The 18,964-nt window shown below is 41.0% G+C and overlaps 1 protein-coding gene across 7 annotated transcripts in view; it reads right to left on the reverse strand.

The window, feature by feature from the left end:
* Positions 1–18,964, reverse strand: part of IL18R1 (interleukin 18 receptor 1) — a 42,091-nt gene that overhangs the window by 7,724 nt on the left and 15,403 nt on the right. For 2 of the 7 annotated variants that reach the window (XM_030827159.1, XM_030827162.1), the window contains 6 exons: positions 18,230–18,395; positions 14,306–14,462; positions 8,631–8,693; positions 5,293–5,413; positions 3,997–4,136; positions 754–915 (listed from right to left, as the gene is read on the reverse strand). In XM_030827159.1, coding sequence (XP_030683019.1) covers positions 754–915; positions 3,997–4,136; positions 5,293–5,413; positions 8,631–8,693; positions 14,306–14,462; positions 18,230–18,395 — 809 coding nt within the window. Of the gene's footprint in view, positions 1–753; positions 916–3,996; positions 4,137–5,292; positions 5,414–8,630; positions 8,694–14,305; positions 14,463–16,369; positions 16,427–18,229; positions 18,396–18,964 lie in introns of all 7 variants that reach the window. The other 5 variants (XM_030827163.1, XM_030827160.1, XM_030827161.1 and 2 more) reach the window with 4 other exon arrangements.

Genomic DNA, 18,964 nt, shown 5'->3' on the forward strand with positions numbered 1-18,964 from the left:
CTTTCTTTCTTTCTTTTTTTTTTTTTTTTTTTGAGACGGAGTCTTGCTTTGTGGCCCAGGCTGGAGCGCAGTGGCGCGATCTCGGCTCACTGCAAGCTCCGCCTCCCGGGTTCACACGCCATTCTCCTGCCTCAACCTCCCAAGTAGCTGGGACTACAGGTGCCCGCCACCACGCCCAGCTAATTTTTTGTATTTTTAGTAGAGACGAGGTTTCACTGTGTTAGCCAGTATGGTCTCGACCTCCTGACCTCGTGATCCACCCGTCTCGGCCTCCCAAAGTGCTGGGATTACAGGCGTGAGCCACCATGCCTGGCCAGCTCGGGGTTCTTACACACCCATTATGTAAGCCTCCTTTGCCAGGTTGAAATAAAGAGCGATAGGACAATTCAATCCAACTTAAAGCAACTTTATTGAATGTATGAACTATAAAGATACCTAGGTGATGCATGCACAAGGACATGCAGATATACAGTTTCTGGGCCTGAGCATGTCCCAGGGCATTTAGGAGGCTATGACATACATACATACACGAGACAATCAGAACAATTTTGGGCAACACATAAGTAAGCACAAGAAAAGAAGACACAAACAACATTCATAATGGATGGTACAGGCAGAACAATATTTCCCATAGAAAACCTCTCCCACAGATTAATTCTACAATATCATCACAATAAGATGAAGATTAATGTCTGTTTATCTGATTTCTTAATGAGAACATAAGGTAAGAAATTCCATCATTATATGTGTTACCTGTTAATGTTTCATCTCTTCTCGTTAAATGTCTATAAAATAGAACCAAGTCAACTCTATAAATGACGCACACAGTCACTAAGCACACTACTGCCACCAAGATCAAAACAGCTACGATCATTCCTCTTGCGAAGACGTGGCCTGGGATATCAGCCATGTCTGCTAGAAAAGAAAGAGAAAAAGGCAAAGAAAATAATCAAAAAATCTTACCAGTGTTGTCCATCATCACGTGCTTGTCCATTTTTACTGTTAACGCTAGTGCAGTAGTTGCCAACCCACGTGCTGACACATTCCACTGAGTGACTCCACATTCCTGCCTTTAGTCTGGAGTAGTGATATTTCTACTCAGATTTTTAAAGAATAAAAATGTGTACACGGATATTTAGAGACCTAAAGTGAAAACATTACACAGTAATATATTCTATCCGTACCTGTGGAAATCAGATTTCTGGGGTGAAGAGATACTAGGCTGAAATACATAGGGACTCACGGAAATCTTAGCAAGTGTGTTGAGGTGCATAGTTTTGAGAGAAAAGAGACAGCGCTGGATTGACATTTGTCTCGGTTTGTAGCCGGTCTCCATCAATTATTTTGTATTGTAGGAAAAATCGCGAATGCCCTTAAACCTTTGTACCTTCATCTGTAAAATGAAGATAATTAACAGTTTCTGCTTCACTTACAAGGCTTCTCCTTTAGGGAAGATTAAGTGAAATATTACACAAAAAGTAGTTAATACAGCACACAGCTCTTGGAATTTTAGCAAATTCCTTGTATAAAAGTATCATTTGGAAAAAAATACATTTTCTAGATTGATTCCGTTTATGCTTATTATGGACAATCTAAGATAATACAGAGGAATAAAAAGAATAAAGTAATTTTCAACAACCAATCACAATGTGGTGACGGCTGTGTTAACAGGATAGAATATTTCCTTCTGGGTTTTCTTTTCGTCTCTTAAAGTTTTTAGTTAATTGAGATCATATGGTAATCATTCGTTATTTCTGAATATTATGAGCATTTCAGTAGGTCATTAAAATTATAATTCATAATATCCTAATATTTAGATTGATTGCAAATTTTAGTAAGTAGATATAAAGTTGCAGTACATTTTTATATGTATAAGTGTATACATGTATAATATTTATATAAATGTGTAACCATGTATGTATATGCATATACATTTGCAAATATATGTATATATACATGCATATATGTATGTACATATACAAAAATGCATATACATTTATCCATATTTCTAATTCTTTTCTTAAAATAGATTGTAATGGCGGGGGCATCTCTAGGTCAATGAGCATAAACGTGCTTAAAACTTTTGCCATCTTGGTGCAATTTTTAGAAATTATCTTTCCATATCTTTCTACTATCTTTAGGATTCAGGTAAGCAGCTAATGTTGCTTAATAGTGAACTCTGAACAGACCCAGGGTCTGGGGCTCCTGTACCTTTGAAAGGACTGCATAGTCATAACTGTGTCACACATTTGCACAAACACACACGCACACATTGGCAGGGGGTAATGGTGGGTTGTGAGCCCCAATTTCTAAGCCTACATTTGTGAGAGCAGCAGCAGCAGAACTGACTGGTCAGAAGCGTCTAGGGCAGGAATAGGACAGTCCTGCCCTGTTCTAAGAGAGGAGAGGCAACTGGTGGTGAGCAGGCCCCAGGAAAGCCTGGCCAGGCGATGGTCCAACAAAGATTTGAGCCCCGCTCCCTCACAAGTGAGTGGATCACAGCACAGGCAATCACACAGGGGTGGAAGACCACAGGCGACAAGCCCTGTGGAAGGTAAGAACACAGATTCCAGATTTAATCAGGTCTGAGTTTCAATACCTTCACCTGCCGTGTGACCCTGGGCAAGTTTCTTCACCTCTATAAAGCTTGTCGTTAAGACTGGATGAGATCAGGGGAGGAACTTCACCCAGATCCTGTCATGTAATTAACATGTATGGGATGTGAGCTGTTGTTATGAGTGCATATGGTAGAGAGGCAGTTCTAAAACATGTGTGCTGGGGGAGCTGCCCCTGGGCACCAGATAGCCCAGCTGGAGGGGGTTTCCAGCCTTTGTGCTCTTCCTGTCCCACTCCTTCCGTTTCTCACAAAGCCAAGGCCCAGTCTGTGTGTGTGGCTGTCTCTGCATGTTTGTGTGTGTCTGTGTGTATCTCTCCCTTACTCTGTCTCTCTGTCTGTTTTGCTCTCATTTCTCTGTCTTTGCATCCCTTCATGTCTCTGCCTCTCTATCTCCCTCTTTCTCTGTTCCTCTGTCTCTGTGTCTCTCCATGTCTCTCTCATTTCTCTGTCTCTCTGTGTCTCTGTCTCGCTTTCTCTCTCTCTTTCTGTCTTTATCTCTCTAGAGTTGTCTGTTTGTCTCTGTCTCTCCATCTCACATATCTCTCTTTCTCCTCTCTCTGTGTCTGTCTCTCTCCGTCTCTGTCTGTCTCTGGGTGTGTTAGTCTCTGTCTCTCTCCCTTTCTCTCTCTCTTGCAGATCTTGACCTTTCTCTACATATCCAGGGAGTTCATGGTGGAGCCTGGGAATGGACAGTGAATGAGTAGTGACAACTTGAAATCACAGCTTTCTGGCTCCAGTCACAGCCATTTCTGAGCAGCTACTGGGCTGAAGGCCCTGGGCTGTGCTACTTTGGTGGAGGAAAGGGATGGTGACCCTGGGGCCCTCCATCAGGTGAGCACTGAAAAACTTTAAGAGCCCACGGATCAGGGCTATCAATGGCCTGCTTGCCAAGTCCAGGAGGCAATGAATGAATGAGCACACACAAGGCCCCTGAGCCTGGTACCCTGCTGAGGCAGGCTGGAGCAGCAGTCACACCAAGTTTGCACTGGCCTGACCCTACACAGATCTGAAAACTCCCCTCTGGCTGCTCTGGGTGCAGTGCTGGGTGCAGGGGTTGTCCTGATGGCCTCCCCATGAGCCTCACTCTCAGCATCTGTATCTCCAAGCCTCAGTCCCCCCGATTTCCACATGGGGTGGAATATGACTGTGAGAGCAAGTGATTGAGTTTTGTTTTCATTCTCTGCTTGGCCTCATGAAACAGAGGGGCCCAGCAGAGCTGAGCACCAGCTCTGCCACTGAATGCCTGTGACATGAGGTGACTGATTTCCCCTCTCAGGAGCTGGGTTCTGGTGTGGAAAATGAGAAAGTGGCCATCTCTGAGATGTCTCTCAGTAGCAATGAGCTAAGTGTCAAAACTTCCAAAAATAAATCTTTCTCACCTTTTCTCACCAAGATGAAGCTTTTGGTGTCTGTGCCTCCTGTGCTGGCCACAGTGCAATTATATAAAACATTTAGATTGTTTTCACCAATATTTTCAATTCTCAATACTTTTGAAGCATGCCATTTTCCTTCTGAAGTCCTGTAAGAGGGCAAAATAGTTTAGCAGTAGGCTCTGTTCGTTACCCTTGAGAGGGGAATTCACATGTTTAAAATGCTTGAAGGCAGCTGGGACGTTGCCTGCATTATTTCTTCCCTTTCTGGTCGGTACTTTTAAAGCATGGACTACAATAAACGTCCCCTCCTCCGGGGAGCATCAGAACTGACAGAAACAGCCCTCCTGAGGCCATTTGGGAATGGTGCTGTCAATTACCTGAAGTTTAAATGGCTGGAAGATCATGATGTTAAGTTGAAAATAGGAGAAAATATTCTGTCTCTCAATTATTTTTCTCTACTTCTCTCTTCCTAACAACTTGGAGTTCTTCCCACAGAGTGGTTCCCACTAATTATGACAAGGCTGTAAGTTGTTTGGCATAGATGCAGATTTGTATTACATTTATCAATGGAATCCAACAAACTGGTTTAATTTGTTCAGCATTAAAAACATAACACTGTTCTCAAGCACCCCAAGGCACATGAGAAGTGCCAGTTAAGCTTTTCCATGAGTGTCAGAAAATGACTTGAGAAAGCCACTGGCAGCACGTTCTCTTTCTCTTCCTTAGGCTCAGCACTCACTAGACCCTGAGTAGTGTATCAGTATAATAATGAATAATTACAGTATGACCCAAAGTCATTCAGAAAAGCTTAAGTGACTATATGTTTAGACTGATTCTTTTTATAAGTCTGACCATTCCTTAATGGAAGAATATAGGCTTATTTAAGTATCAACATGCATGCCATTTGGAACCTTTTTGGCACATTAGAAAAATAAACAATCAATTTTTCAAAAATAAAAAAAAGCTTGGCCTAGGCCACTGCCCTTTTTTAAGAAGCTAGGTAAAATCCCCATCGCCATCAGATCCTGACTGACCAAGTGCTACTTTATAAGGTGATGCTAAATACCCCCAATGGCCTTCTCATGGACCTTCTTTTCCAGCTTAGATCTTGGCAATACATTTCTGCATAATCCATCCACCTAGGGTATGGCCATTATAATTATAAAATATGTCCATTATAATTGTAATTTAAACTAGCCCAAAATACACATCAGCCACCCAGTGTTTTTAATATGATGTCATATATAATATATATGATTGTTATATGGTATATATCATGACATACATATTACACATACATACATAATTCTTATTTCTTTCTCTTCATGTATATTAGGATCCAATCCATTTTCTTCCCCGAACATCCAGTAAATTACATCCTCTTCATTCAGCAAAGCAGAGCAGTTGAGCCTTACATTTTTTCCTGGTAAAAGTTGGCAACTAAAGTTCTGATTTTTGAAACTCAGGTTTCTCAAAAGTTTCAAAACAGTATAATCAATGTATGTTAACCTAAAGCAAAACATGGTACTCCATCCCAGAAAGAGAATAAATATGCCTTGTTTTAAATTAAAAATATATATAAAGCAGAATAAATAGGTAGCAATTACAAGTCATCATCAAAACATGATTTGGCTTCTTTTTAAACATTTATTTTTTAATCAACTATTAAAACTTAGAGTGATCAGTGTACTTTCTTTTCAGTATACAATTTAGTAGGTAGCATCAGGACAATACTCTCACTGAGACTTCTAGATAAACCAAATGCATAAATCACAAAAAAATTACATTAAGCAAACATTAAAGACATCAAAGTGCAGAGAAAATAAAGACAAATTTTTGAACTGAAAGTGTGCTTAGGAAGGATCCTTTCTAGGGTGAGCTAAGATAGGTGGCCATTTCATTCCATGGAGGAATTTGCTTTGGTTTGGAATAAACAGAAAGAGTCTCATAGAAACAAGAAAATCCAGCGAAGCTCTCAGCAGCTGCACAGGCTTGCAGAATTACTGCTAATTGCTCAGACAGCATAAAAGGATGTAAAGGCTGCACGATATCACTTGCAATCTCATGGTAATCAGGAGCACAAGTCTCATTAGAGAAAAGGCCTGCATCAAACACATGACTGCAGCACCTCCTCCCTCACCAGCTATCAGAGATGAAGACAGATTGGAGCGAACATACCTACATCCCAGCCATCCCAACTCAATTCTGAGTCAACTGAGATACTCAACTCTCAGGCTACCTACTTGTAAGAAAAAATAACACAAACTGTATTCACTTTAATTGTTTGATACACAAAGATCAACAACAATAAAAAGTTAAGAGACGTACAGAGACACAGAAAATGTGCACAATAATCAATAGAAAAGACAGATAATAGAAGCAGATCTACAGATGCTGAATTTAGCAGATAAAACTCTAAGTAACTGTTTGAAAGAAAATAGAGGAAAAGATAAACAAGTGGATGGAAATACAGTCATTTTCAACAAAGTGTAATTTATTTTAAAAAGAATAAGTTGAATATTTTTATAGCATGCTTATATGATATACCAACTGTAACAGTAATTTTAAATATACAGATGGACTAAACACCATACTGACCATATTTCAAAAAAGATCCAAATACATGCAGTTTATGAGAGACACTTATGTATAGAACAAAAAAAAAATGTTAGTAGTAAAGGGATGTTTAAAAAAAGACAAATATGCCAATTCCAAGCAAAAGAAAACTTGTGTGACTATTTCATATGACAGAGCTACACATTGAGAGGGGAAGTGTTATGATAGATAAAGAGAGATATTTCATAATGATAAAAGTGTTAATTCAACAGGCATAAATCTGTGTATGCATATAAGATAGCTCCAAACTATATAAGACAAAAATTGACAGAACTAAAGGAGATAGAGACATATTGACCACAACAGCTGGAGATATTCACATCTCTTTCGGCATCACATGGAAAAAGCAGATAAAAGATTAGTAAGGATATAAATTTTTTGAACAACACCAATAATGAACTTAACCAAATAGACATTTAAAGAATAATAAAACAAAACCCTATAGAATATACCTTTGTTTCAAATGCACTTGGAACATTCAGCAAGATATACCATACTGTGGGCCTTAAGTAAGTCACTACAAATTCCAAAAGGTTGAAATGACACTGTGTATAATCTTGGACTATAATGAATCTAAACAAGACATCAATAAGAGACAATAACTAGAAAGTTCACCAAATATTTGGAAATTAAGAAACACCAATTTTTTTTGCTGGAAAAAGAAATCACAAGGGAAATTTTAAGAAATGGTTTAAACTGAATAGAATGAAAATATGAGAAACAGCTAAAGTAGTGTTTACAGGGAAACTTGGAGTTTGAATGTATACACTACCAGAGGATAATTAAAATTAATTATCTATCTCTTCAGGTCAACAAACTAGAACAAAAGGTGCAAGTTAAGCCCCACTGAGTAGAAGAAAAAAATAATGAAACAAAGACAGAAATAAATAAAAATATAAAGCAGGTAAACCTCATGTACAAATGGCATAGGACTCCAGCTGCACTGGGCACATGTGGTCATATAAACCACTGTGACCCCAACTGTGGTTATAAGGTGGGGACTTTGGAAGCAATCAACAGAGACTTGCCACTTTTTAGTGATTTAACTTTAGACAAGTTACTTAGCCTTTTTGCACTTCAATTATTTAATTCATAAAATGAGAATACATGCCTCAGTGTTGCTTGGAGGATTTAATTCAATAATATATTTCAATGACCTAGCACAATACCTGGCTTAGTATATTTAGCATATGTGAATTTCTTCCTTTCTTTCTTTCCTTTCTCTTTTGAAAGAAATTACTCAATTGGACATGTTGATTCATAAGGCTTATCTAGACAAACCCCAAATATACAATCAACTCAGTCAATTGATTCAAAGTGAATCAATTAATCAAACATTCAGACCACAAAATTAGTTTGACTCATCTCTCCAGAGTGTTTTCACCGAATTTTTAAATTTATTATTGTTATTATTATTATTATTATTATTATTTTTGAGATAGAGTCTTGCTCTGTTGCCCAGGCTGGAGTGCAGTGGTGTGATTTCAGCTCATTACAACCTCGCCTCTTGTGTTCAAGAGATTCTCCTGCCTCAGTCTCCTGAGTAGCTGGGACTACAGGTGCATGCCACCATGCCTGGCTAATTTTTGTATTTTTAGTAGAGATGGGGTTTCACCATGCTGGTCAGGTTGGTCTCAAACTCCTGACCTCAAGTGACCCACTTGCCTCGGCCTCCCAAAGTGCTGGGATTACAGGCGTGAGCCACCACGCCTGGCCTAAATTTTCATACTTAGAAATGAACATAGAGACAGTTAAAGACAAGCCACACACAGCACAACAAAAACCTTAGTCTACAGATCACAGGCAGTTCCACCGTCTCTTGAACTTTAAAATGTTGCCACTTTTAAGTCAGATTAAAAGTGGCAACATTCAAAAAATGGCACCCTTTTCTTAGTTTTGTAATGTTATTCAGTAAGTATGAAATGTGTATCCAGTGTCATTCAATAATGAATCATATTTACCCTCGGAAGACTCTATTATGTCCCCTACTTATAAACGCAGAATATATGTATATTGAAATATACCTAATTCCACTGCAACATGGTTAAGCTTTGGTCCAAGAAGAACCGGAACTATATTACTGCGATCTAGAAGTGACAAAAGAAAAGACAAATGTATTAGTGTTGCCTTGAGCTTCTCTAAGACAAGCATCTATGATAATATGCTCATTTCATGTAACAAAGATTCCAATAGTTACTGGTTTACGTTCACTTGAGTCCTATTTGCATTAACTAAAGGTCACAGATCATATTGTTTATAGCTTCATTCTCCATCAACTCCATGCTGACGGAGATGTTGAAAGCACCTTGTATCTAGTTTTCTCTCACTCAAATTGGCAGCTTCTGCTCACTTTAACTAAAAGGCAGAGGAAGATGCCCATCCACTGCAGCCTGACTCCCAGACGATCAAACATGCAAGAGTTGGACCATGCAAAATCACTGGGAAGAGCCTTTCTGCCCTGTCTCAATTCCCTCCATCTGTCCTCCTCAGCTGGCCAGTGATGGATTTACAGGTTGCAGGGACAAGACAGGTTGAGAAAAGCAAATCCCTCACTCTAGGTGCCCACCGTTCCCTTGCAGGATGCTGAGAGCAGTGTCCCTTCAATATTGTGCCCCGGGAGCCTCACCTCGGCCCTGGCCCTTCTGTTAAGTTCATGCCTATAGGCCAAGTTCTACTTCTGCTCCTGAGCGGCTTCTGACCCCGACTGGAAGTACTGCACATATATTCTGCCCCCTCAGTCCCCATCTGGGTGATGCTGCCCCCTCAGTCCCCATCTGATGAAGTAAGTCATCACCCAGCAGGCTCTTGCCCAAGGTAGCTGGCAACTGCAAACCCTAAGAGCAGCTATGGTCATAGATTTGAACTGGTGCATAGTTAAGTTATTGTTAGCCCTGATATCCGCACTGGTAACTTTCCTCACGACCAGGACTGTTCCCTGCTAGTAGCCCCGCTGCTTTGGGGGTGTTCCCAAGCAACATCCAGAACATCCCTTCTGGGACTTGCAGGTGCTCAACAAGCAGAATGCCTGGTTGAGTAGAGTACAGTGAGACTCAGGAGCTCTCCTGCAGCTCCTACACCTCCCTGAGCCCTCTCAGAAAGTGCAGTGCCAGAGTGAGTAGTGGAGAATGCAGTGGGAAGATATGTGGGCAAGAACAGGAGGATGAAACCAGCACAGTGGACTCCGGGGTTGAGAGTCAGGACTGGGTTATCCTGGGATTTGGAGTCTCTGGGCAAGCCTGGAATGCTGGCAGACAGGCAGGAGGAACTGAGATGTATCCAGGGAAAGAACTAACTCTCAGGTCTGACAGTAAGAAGCAAAATGGGCTTGAATTCAAAGACAAAGGGGCAGGAGGCAATTTCTGTGTGAGGGGGAAAACTCCTACTGACTACCTTTCTCTGGATCCATTTTTTCCCCCAGGAACTTACATGGGAGACTTGAGATGAGGCAGTGTGAAAGACATCTTTAGCAAAGGATGCTGTCTACTAAATCTCAAGTTATATCATTGGAAACCCAGATCAGCCCTGAGTTTGCACAACTGGTGTAAAGTGAAGGGTGCAGTCCCATGTAGGTCACGGAAGGAAGACAACATCTTATTTCGTGCCCTTGACATGACCAGTCTACCTAGGAGGCTATCAGAGTCAAAATGGCAGAGAGGTCCTCAGCAGTAGGAGGAGACGCCACCTGATCAGCCAGAGCGTGAGACCAGGAAAGTTGCAGATGCCCCATGGGAATTCAGATGACTGTGATTCATGAGTACGAGCTGAAGGCAATGGTACTCCTGGGCTCCAAAAACAGTGCCCAAAGTATGGCATTTTGGCAGGCTGAGGACTTTAAACCAAAGGACATTGGAAGGCCTCAAAGCAGGCTCAAAACCAAGATCTGTCTGAGCTTCTCCTGCCCTCCTGCTTCATGCCCCCAAGCAAGTCATAGAAACCAGACTCCCTCTTTCCAAAGGCGGATCATACAAACTAGAATCCTTTTCCCCAAAGTAAGCCATAGAACCTAGAAGCATGACTCTAACCTTCTCCTGCCTTTCTGTCTAGGAGCTGGCTATAAATTCTTTGGCCTTCTTTGATCTGACAGTAAGTCTTAAGACCCTCTGCCCTCTACCCAGGAAAAGGAAATGTAACAGAGAGGCCAAGAAGAATCTGGACAGGTCTTGCTGGGTTTCCCCATGCAGTCCATTAGCATTAGGTCATACCCTTTTATCCAATCACATTTCTACATAGCTGTCCATGCTTCTAGAATCTAAGCATTTAAAAAGAAAAAAGTGGTTTTTCCTGAGTCTTGGGGTATTCATTTATTTCCTTTTTTTTTTTTCGAGACCGAGTCTTGTTCTGTCTCCCAGGCTGGAGTGCAATGGCACAATCTCGGCTCACTGCAACCTCCACCTCCTGGGTTCGAGCAATTTTCCCTGCCTCAGCCTCCCAAGCAGCTGGGATTACAGGTGCCCACCACCAAGCCCAGCTAATTTTTCTGTTTTTAGTAGAGATAGGGTTTTGCCATGTTGGCCAGGCCTGTCTCGAACTCCTGGCCTCAGGTGATCCACCCACCTCGGCCTCCCAAAGTGCTAGGATTACAGGCGTGAGCCACCACACCCGGCCCTGGGGTCTTCATTTCTGAAGGCTCCCATGTCACATAAAACTTGCTTGCCCCTTGTTAATCAGCCTTTTGTTATGGGAACATTGCCATGACCCTTAGGATGGGGAGGAGAGGTATCACACCTTTCCACCACTACAGCAGTCACTATGTTGCAGCTGACAGATGTCCATCTGTGAAGGCAAGGGGACCGTAATAAAGACACAACATGGAGAAGGCGGGAGCTCAGAACCCCTCTGTCCTCAACACAGGTCAGAACACCTCCTGGCTGTCCTCCCCAACTCCAAGCTCTAATTTCTGTAGACTCGTGGCAAACTTTGCCAAATCCAAAGAAAAATAGCCAGGATGGTGAAGTGTCTAGACTTCTTGTTGCATGTGGCATCGAAGGAGTTGTTTCTGTCTCAGTGATGCACACAACAGTCATGTAATGAGCACCTTTATGTGCCAAGTGCCAATCATAGGTATTCAAGATGCAAAGATGAGGAACAGAACTCAGTGCAAACCTTTCCAGAAACTTTTCAAGTTATTGACAGAGGCACACATGTAATGCAAATCTGACAGCAATCGGAAATGCAAACAAAAGGCCATGGGGGCATGGAGGAGGAGCAACATTTGAGTGGAGTCCTGAGAGACTCAGTTGACATTCTCCAAGAAGACAAGAAAAATAAGACGGACAATTATGAGAGAAGAATAGCTTGTGCTGCAGGTGAGGTTTGGGAACCCAGCAGTGGGAGATGGTCATTACAGCAGAACTCTTACTGTCCCTAGAGCCATCCTAGAGCTGTACACACACTCACTCAGTCATCGTCAGCCAACCCTACGAGGGATGAACCATTACTGTCCCATTTCATGATGAGGAATCTGAGGCAGAGAGGAACTAAGGAAATTAACTCACCCAAGGCCACAGTCTCATAGAGCTGTTGTGAGGATTATATGACATGATTCAACTCCAGTACTTGGCACTATCCCTGGCCCATAGCAAGTACCTTTTTAATAATGGATATTCCTACAGCTTCATCAAAGAAGGAAGGAAAGAGCTGCTGATAGGCAGAAAGCAAAGATGGTGGGAGACAGGGTAGGTTCTGAAAGTATCAAAGGAACAGAGATTTATATGAGATTAAAAATACATGTAGGAAAGTAAATTTGGAGAGTTTAGGGTATATGATTACACATAGAATTTAAGTTTTTGAGTTTAAAAATTCAGTTATGGGTTTCTCAGGTTCTGGGCTGTAGCAGGCAGAATAATAGACCCCGAAGTTTCCCACATCCTACTCCCAAGTTCCTGTGAATATATGTTACATGGCAAAAGGAACCTCTAGATGTGATTATATTAAGGGTCCTCAGATAGGGGATCACCCTGGATTATCTAGGTGGGCACAATGTCATCTCAAGGTCCTCGTCAGAGGGAGACAGAAAGGTCAGAGTCAAAAAGGAGATGAGGTGAGGGAAGCGAATGTGTTTGGCTCTGAAATGAAGTGGCACAAGCCAAGAAATGCAGATGGTCTCTAGAAGTTGGAGAAAGCAAAGGCAAAGAAACACATTTTCCAGCCTGGCGCAGTGGCTGACGCCTGTAATCCCAGCACTTTGGGAGACCGAGGCGGGCGAATCACGAGGTCAGGAGATTGAGACTATCCTGGCTAACACGGTGAAACCCCATCTCTACTAAAAAAAATACAAAAATTAGCCAGGCGTGGTGGTGGGTGCCTGTAGTCCCAGCTACTCGGGAGGCTGAGGCAGGAGAATGGCGTGAACCTAGGAGGTGGGCTTGCAGTGAGCCCTGAGACTGCGCCACTGCACTCCAGCCTGGGCTACAGAGCAAGACTCCATCTCAAAAAAACAAAAATAAATTAAAAAATAAAAGAAACGCATTTTCCCCTACAGCCTCCCGAAGTAAAGCAATTCTGCCAAAACCTTGATTTTACCGAAGACCCTAAACTTGGGGTAATTTGTTTCTGTGGCAATGCGTGGGTGTATATAGCTACATGGTTGTAGTGAAGAGGAAAGATGTTGCTAAAGCAAAGGCTGTAGCAAATGTGAGCCCACAGATTTTGTTGAGCAAGCCACCCACACAAGTGTTACAGTTTCCAGTTTCTCAGGATGATGGGGAAAAAAATTCAGACTGGATAAGCCACCTGTCTTCAAATCACGAAAGGAGTTGTCATTTTAAGAAGGAGCCAGATTTAATCTGTGAAATTCTTGAAGGCAAATCAAAATCAGTGGTTGGAAGCTACGAGAAGGGATATATTTGGACTCAGTGGAAAAACAGACTTCAACAATCAGATATTAAAATCTGGACTACACTGCTCTATGATTTGATCATTTCCTTGATAGTTCCCAAGAAGGGACTGAATGATCAATCATTGGCTGTGCCTTATGATGAATATCTTCACTGGGTGAGGTTTAATTAAATACCTTTAATGTCCCAGGATTCTGTTCTTCCATCACACACAGCCTGGGTCCAGCATCTCTCCCCTCCCACCAGCACATCAGTGTTCCTTACACTCTCTCAGTCGAGATCCCTTTCCCCAGCAGGTCACTGCTTCATGAGGCTCCCCCTCCAAGACCCAGGTCAAATGGAGCCTCTTGCATCTGTCCTTCCCCCAACCTCCCCCTGCACTCTTGCAGCCTCACAGATGATGCTGTTTCATACACCTTTATGTAGCTTATTGCCTCTCCTGATTATAATCAAATCCCTTGAGAATAGTACAGTGCTCACTTCATCTCATATTTCCTTGCTTCCCTGCCTCCCTGTGCTAAGTACAGTTCACTGAGTATAGATACCTTCACTAAATATTTGTGAAGTGAAAATGTAAATTCAACAACAAAAGATTCCACAATTTACTCAAACTTCATATATAAGAGAGAGCTGACTCATGTGAGGTTTATTCATACAGATTTTCATTTCCTGCCAAAAAGAAAGGTTTATTTAGCCAAGTAGAGGAGCACCAAAATGAAGATTTTGACCCTTATATTTGAACTAGTGGTGTGGTCACAACCCCAACTAAGTGGACTCTCAATCCCTACACAGTTTTGAAGAATGAAAAAATTCCATTTTACTAAAATACATCTGTTTCTTCCCAATTCTAGGATTTCCCTTACCTTCCACTATTGTTATATTGAAGGTTTTGGTGATGTTAAATAGTTTTCCGTTATGATGAAGGAAATGCACACAAGAGTAATACCCCTGATCTTCAAACTCAGCGTTCTTCTTTATCGTTGGGTTTTTATTGTTCTCCAGTAGTAGCTTTTTACAGTTCTGTTTTTAATAAAGCAAGTTAAAATACTTTAAGTAAAAGCCGAATTGATATTAGAGTGATCCAAATTTTTGAGTTAAAGATCTTTAGAGAAAAAGGAAAAAAGAATGGAAAGTAGCAGTTCCTGGATATATGTCCCAGTTACTTGGTAGTACTTTTACTGAAAAAATTAAATGCGGTCCCATTGCTGTTGGCATGATTATCATTATTAATATATGCTGGGAAGTAGAGCATGGGGCAATATGAGCACTGTAGCTGCTTTCATCAATATTCTTTCATCTATCTCTTTTACACACATGCAGAGAGAGACAAACAGGGAGAGACAGACAGAGAGAGAGAGAGAACACTACTTCAAAAATCCTTGCTTGAGTCACAACCCTATTTCATACATTTTCAGTCCAATTTTGTGTATTCTGGACTATGCATCCCAGGGGTGGATAGTGGGATGGGTGTAGAATTACTCAGAGAATGAGTAGCTAGCAGACCACCCACACCTTTGACACCCTCCATCAGAAGCCAGCGAGCTGATTAGAAATGCATCAACAATATTCAAATCCATAGGTACACTCAAACATCTCTCTCTCACACACACATTTCCATACATGTCACAGGAATTAATACTAATTGTAATAAAGCCACTTTCTTCATTCCAGCACATCTGACACCCAGAGGTAGGTCCCAGGGCCATGCAGGGACCATGTGGGAAGGCTGGGGGCTAAATGGCCATCCTTGACCATTGGACACTGTTTCTGCAAACACCAAGCAAGGAGAACCTACTGCCCACAGACTTCTCCCTCAGAGCTGGCAGCCACTGGAGCTAGACCCACTGTGCATAGAATGTGCCCGTGAAGCACCCACATGTGTACCTCACATCAGTAAATTATTTATATATAAGTCAAAATTTAATAAAGCCAAACTAATTTTTTCAAGCTATAGAAAAGATCAGAGACTCTTCATTTTCCTTTCCAATCAATTGTCTACTGATTTAGCTTCCTTGTTCTTGGGTGAAGTCATGATCAGTCAACAGGCTTAGAATACTTAGCCCTGTGGTCAATTGTTTGACTAAACATCCTTGGTGCACCAATGCTCTCAATTTAAATATCTGCATTTTGGAATTTCTTTCTTTTTTTTTTTTTTGAGACAGAGTCTTGCTCTGTCCCCAGGCTGGAGTGCAGTGGCCTGATCTCAGCTCACTGCAACCTCCGCCTCCTGGGTTCAGATGATTCTCCTGTTTCAGCCTCCCAAGTAGCTGGGACTACAGGCACGTGCCACCACGCCTGGCTAATTTTTTGTATTTTTAGTAGAGACAGGGTTTCACCTTATTAGCCAGGATGGTCTCCATCTCCTGACCTTGTGATCCGCCTGCCTTGGCCTCCCAAAGTGCTGAGATTACAGACGTGAGCCACCACACCCGAATGGAATTTCTTAATACTTAGCACACCAAGCCTCACTAATTTACATGTACTGTAGCACATTTGTACATTGATAAGAAATAGAGTGAAGTCAACTCAGGATGTCTAGAAAACATTTCAGATAAGAGCTGTCTTTGGAAATCACAAGTAAACAGTGTTCAAGCATAAGGCACAAACAAAAGTTTCAAGGATATTATCATCACTCGCTTCAGCTTTCCCAAGTTCTGTTCAGAGCACTCTCTCATCGGTCTTTAAAGTCTCCATGACAGAGTCACATTATTCAGATTTGTTATTCCATATAAACTACATCAGCTTTCCCCAACCGTTTTGACACAGAGACTGATTTCATGAATGACAATTTTTCCATGGACCAGGGTGGGTAGGGGTTGAGGGGGGATGGTTGGTTTTGGGATGATTCAAGTGCATTACATTTCTTGTGCACTTTATTTCTATTATTATTACACTGTAATATATAATGAAATAATTGTACAACTCACCATAATGTAGAATCAGTGGAGCCCTGAGCTTGTTTTCCTGCAACTAGGTGGTCCTATCTGGGGGTGATGGGAGACAGTGACAGATCATCAGGCATTAGATTCTCATAAGGAGCACGCAACATAGATTCCTCATATGCACAGTTCACAATAGGGTTCTTGCTCCTGTGAGAGTCTAATGCCACTGTGGACCTCACAGGAGGTGGTAATGTGAGTGAGGGAGACTGGCCCAGGGATTGGGGACCCCTTAACTACACAATTTGTGGTGTTTGTGTGTGTGGATGGGAGTGTGTATGTTTTTTATGCATACACACACTGTATACTCACACACACTATGTATGTGTATACATAATTCCTATACGGTGGTCTAAAAGAGCTTTTTTTAAATCATACTTTAAAGTTTTGGGTTACATGTGCAGAATGTGCAGGTTTGTTACATAGGTAGACACGTGCCATGGTGGTTTGCTGGAACCATCAATCTGAGAAATTAGGTATTTCTCCTAATGCTATCCATCCCCTTCCCCCCCACCCCCCACAACAGGCCCCGGTGTGTGATGTTCCCCTCCCTGTGTCCATGTGTTCTCATTGTTCACCTCCCACTTATGAGTGAGAACATGCAGTGTTTGGTTTTCTATTCCTGTGTTAGTTTTCTGAGAATGATGGTTCCCAGCTTCATCCATGTCCCTACAAAGGACATGAACTCATCCTTTTTTATGGCTGCATAGTATTCCATGGTGTATAAGAGCTTTTAAAATTCAACAAGTAAAAGGTATGCCAACTGAAGAAAACAGAAAAAAATAAACAGGCAACCCACAAAATTGCCTGATTGCAGTAAGATGCAATAAGTATAGACAAAAGTTTAATTTATTACTAAGAAAAGTGAAAAAACCACTAGGAGTTTTAGAAATTTTTCATATCAAATTTTAAACATTCTAGGAACATTATTTCCCAGTGTTGTGGAGGTGACAAAAAATTGGGATTCTTTTTTCAAGTGTGGGGTAAAATTGGCAGAGGGCTCTCTGGAGACGAGTTTGATAGTGTGAAGAAAAAGACATATAAACATGCTCACAGCCTTTGATCCAGTAATTCTACATTTAGGGATTTGGTTGAAGGACAAATTATATAAACACCGAAGGATCTGTGGAAGTGGTATTCATTTTAGCCTTTAAATAATAGTGAAAAATAGGCAATTCACAAATGTCCAATAACAATGGGATTAGTTAGATGAAACAAGGGGGTTAGTTAAAACTGAAAGCCCATGTTTAGAAGATCATTTAAAGATGTGAAGGGATAGTCACAACATAATTCTTAGAGGAAAAAACACACAAAAAATAAAATATACCACTTTCAAAAAGCAGATGCTTCACAGAAAAAACAAAGTCTCTAACTGATGGATTTATGAGTGATTTTTGCTTTCTTCACTTTTCAGTTTTAAAGTTAAAATATTACAAAAGCATTACCATTTCCATTTTATAAAATGAACTAATATATTCAGAAAAACATATACAATTGAGTTTTACATGTTAAGTACATGTGACAGGAGAAAATGGAAATCCTTAACTAGAATTCCTAAAAATTAACTTATCAAAAGAGAAGGAAAGTGAAGGAAGAGTGTGGGAGAAGAAGCTGTGATCATTTATTGAACACCAAATCCAGGGAAACTACTGTGGAACATATTTTAATGCTGCGTATCAGCTCTTGACAACAAGCCAGTGAAGATACTTGGCTCAAACAGGGCAAGTGAGCCATGTGGGATCAGGCAGCTTATTTGTTATGAGACCAAAATGGTAGCCCTCAGCCCCTCATTTGGGAATTTGATCTTTTCCATCAAGTCTTAAAGTTCAAATATTATAAAAGCATTACCTTATACAATGATGTGCTGTTGACCAGTGTTTGATAGTAACTGTTTTCACAGGTTATCTGCAAAAATTTTTTAACTTCCACAACTTTACTAGTTACTTGTCTTTCAGTAAAACAGTTGTGTTTATTTCTTCTGATGACATTTAATTTCCATTTCTGAGTATAATTTCTATGGAATAAAAGTGTAAAGGTATTTTATAATGCTACAGAAACTTTGCAAATATCACCCATCTTCCCTTTAGTAACCAGTTATAATATTTTTCCTCTATTTTTATTAAAGAGATTGATTCATTGATGTGCAAACCCTGCTCTGCCTCCTCTTGATTCAGAGGAGCAAGAACTTTAAAAACTGTCATGGGAGCAGGGGGTGATAAATGAAAACCTGAGCAGTCTACACACAGAGACACACACACGCACACACACACGCACATATCCTACTGCAGACAATATATTATGGACGTCAGAAAAGCAAATCTTCACAATGTCAGTGATCTTCACTGATGGATAAGTTCAGAGAGTCTTGGCCCAGGATGGGAGGGTGGCTTTGGTTTCAAAAGGTAAATAAACTCCTGATGTTGTTTTCTCAATGTGTGTGTATATGCATTAGGTTTTGTTTCTCAAGGCAATTTGTTCCAATCCCCTTCTTTTACTGTTGAATAAACCAAAGTCTGGAGTTGCTGCCCTCAGTGTAATTGAATTAGCTCTTTAAATGCCTTACTGACCAAAAATGAGTGTGAA

The sequence above is a fragment of the Nomascus leucogenys genome, chromosome 14 (genome assembly GCF_006542625.1).
Source record: "Nomascus leucogenys isolate Asia chromosome 14, Asia_NLE_v1, whole genome shotgun sequence".
Lineage (NCBI taxonomy): Eukaryota > Metazoa > Chordata > Mammalia > Primates > Hylobatidae > Nomascus > Nomascus leucogenys.